The sequence below is a fragment of the Aureococcus anophagefferens genome, assembly GCF_000186865.1.
Source record: "Aureococcus anophagefferens unplaced genomic scaffold AURANscaffold_1463, whole genome shotgun sequence".
Taxonomy (NCBI): Eukaryota; class Pelagophyceae; order Pelagomonadales; family Pelagomonadaceae; genus Aureococcus; species Aureococcus anophagefferens.
The window spans coordinates 1-1,449 of NW_008706411.1; the positions used below are offsets into that span (position 1 = coordinate 1).

The following is a 1,449-nucleotide window of genomic DNA, read 5'->3' on the forward strand; positions in this document are numbered from 1 at the left end:
CGGCGTCTAAATGCGAGGTTTTCTTTAATAAAGTTTGTCGTCGCTTCGGCATCTTGACGCCATCTTTGCCAACGCCGGGCTCCCTCGACGGGCTGCGGCGCCCCACGGCGCCCGAAAGCGCTGCGCCTCTCGTCGCATCGTAGTACGGGTTCACCGATCACGATGGCCTTTTTCGCGACATTGTGGCGAGGCACGATACTGATGCGTCTGGCTTTTGCGGTGTCGGGGCTTCAGGTCTGCCAGGATTTCAAGGATGCGACGGGCTGCCTGAACCACAAAGGCACGGTGGTATTTTACACGTGCGAATGGTGTGTCTCCGAGGGGCAGTGCCACGAGACGCATTCGCCTTTGAACTCGTGCAGTGATACGTGTTGTGCGTCGAAATCCAAGACTTCGACGTGCGACTTCGACGACGCGTCGAAGATCGACTCCGAGGCCTGCAAGAACAGCCCCGGCGCGCTCAAGTGCGATGAGATCGCGGACCCAGAGGCGTGCCTCGACCACAGCGTCGCGAAGCTGAACACGTGCGAGTATTGCTCGAGCACGAACACGTGCCACGAGACGCATTCGCCCAGGAACACGTGCACCAAGGAGTGCTGCGCATCGGAGTCGATGACGTCGATGTGCGACCGGAACTCGATCGCCGCGATCGATTTCGACGCGTGCTCGAAGACGTTTTTGCTGAACGCGACGGCGTGGAGGAACATCGGCACAGACTACGCGTGGCCCGAGGCGAGCCTCGACGTGATCAGGACGAGGCCGAGCGTCGGCGTCGGCTTCAGCGGCGGCGGCACTCGCGCGTACGCGGCCGCGGTCGGTCAGACCCAGGCGATGCGGGCACTCGGCCTCTTCGACGGGGTGAGGTACGCGTCCGGCGTCAGCGGCGGCGCGTGGTTCGTCTCGGCGCTCACGTACGACCAGGGCGGCGACGACGACGCGCTCCTCTGCCCGTACGTCGCGCCCGGGAATCTGACGCTCGCGGCCATCGCGCACTTGCCAGAGGGATGCATGGCCGACGCGACGACCTACGACTTCCTCAAGAACGTCTACGCCAAGGGCCTCAGCAAGCTCTTCGAGAAGGACGAGCTCCTCGAGGACGTCTGGAAGGAGGTCATCTCCGAGGCGATCTTCGCCCCGAGGGGCATCAAGGACGACGCGCGCGCCGCCTGGGACGCGGACGCCGCCGCCGCATACAAGGCGCGCTCGCCGAACCTCGAGGACTGGGACTTCGTCTGGCCCCAGCACGAGCGGCCCTACCCCATCGTGTCAGGGACGCTCATGGGCCCGGAGGACATGAATCCCTATTCCAAGAACAACCGCTCCTTCACGATCATCCAGTACACGCCGCTCTACTCCGGGAACCCCTACAGCAGCACGATCACCTACTCGTCCCAGGACGGCTGCGACGACGACGACCACTGCATCTCCAAGTCCGAGACGATCCGCGTC

At 63.8% G+C, this 1,449-nt stretch overlaps 1 protein-coding gene across 1 annotated transcript; it reads left to right on the top strand.

Moving 5' to 3' along the window:
* Window positions 1-162: 162 nt before the first annotated feature.
* AURANDRAFT_69334 (hypothetical protein) lies at window positions 163-1,446 on the top strand (the record flags this gene model as incomplete). The annotated part of the gene is made up of 1 exon (XM_009045101.1): window positions 163-1,446. A coding segment is annotated over one exon (1,284 nt), but the record flags the coding sequence as incomplete, so codon positions are not given.
* Window positions 1,447-1,449: the final 3 nt, after the last annotated feature.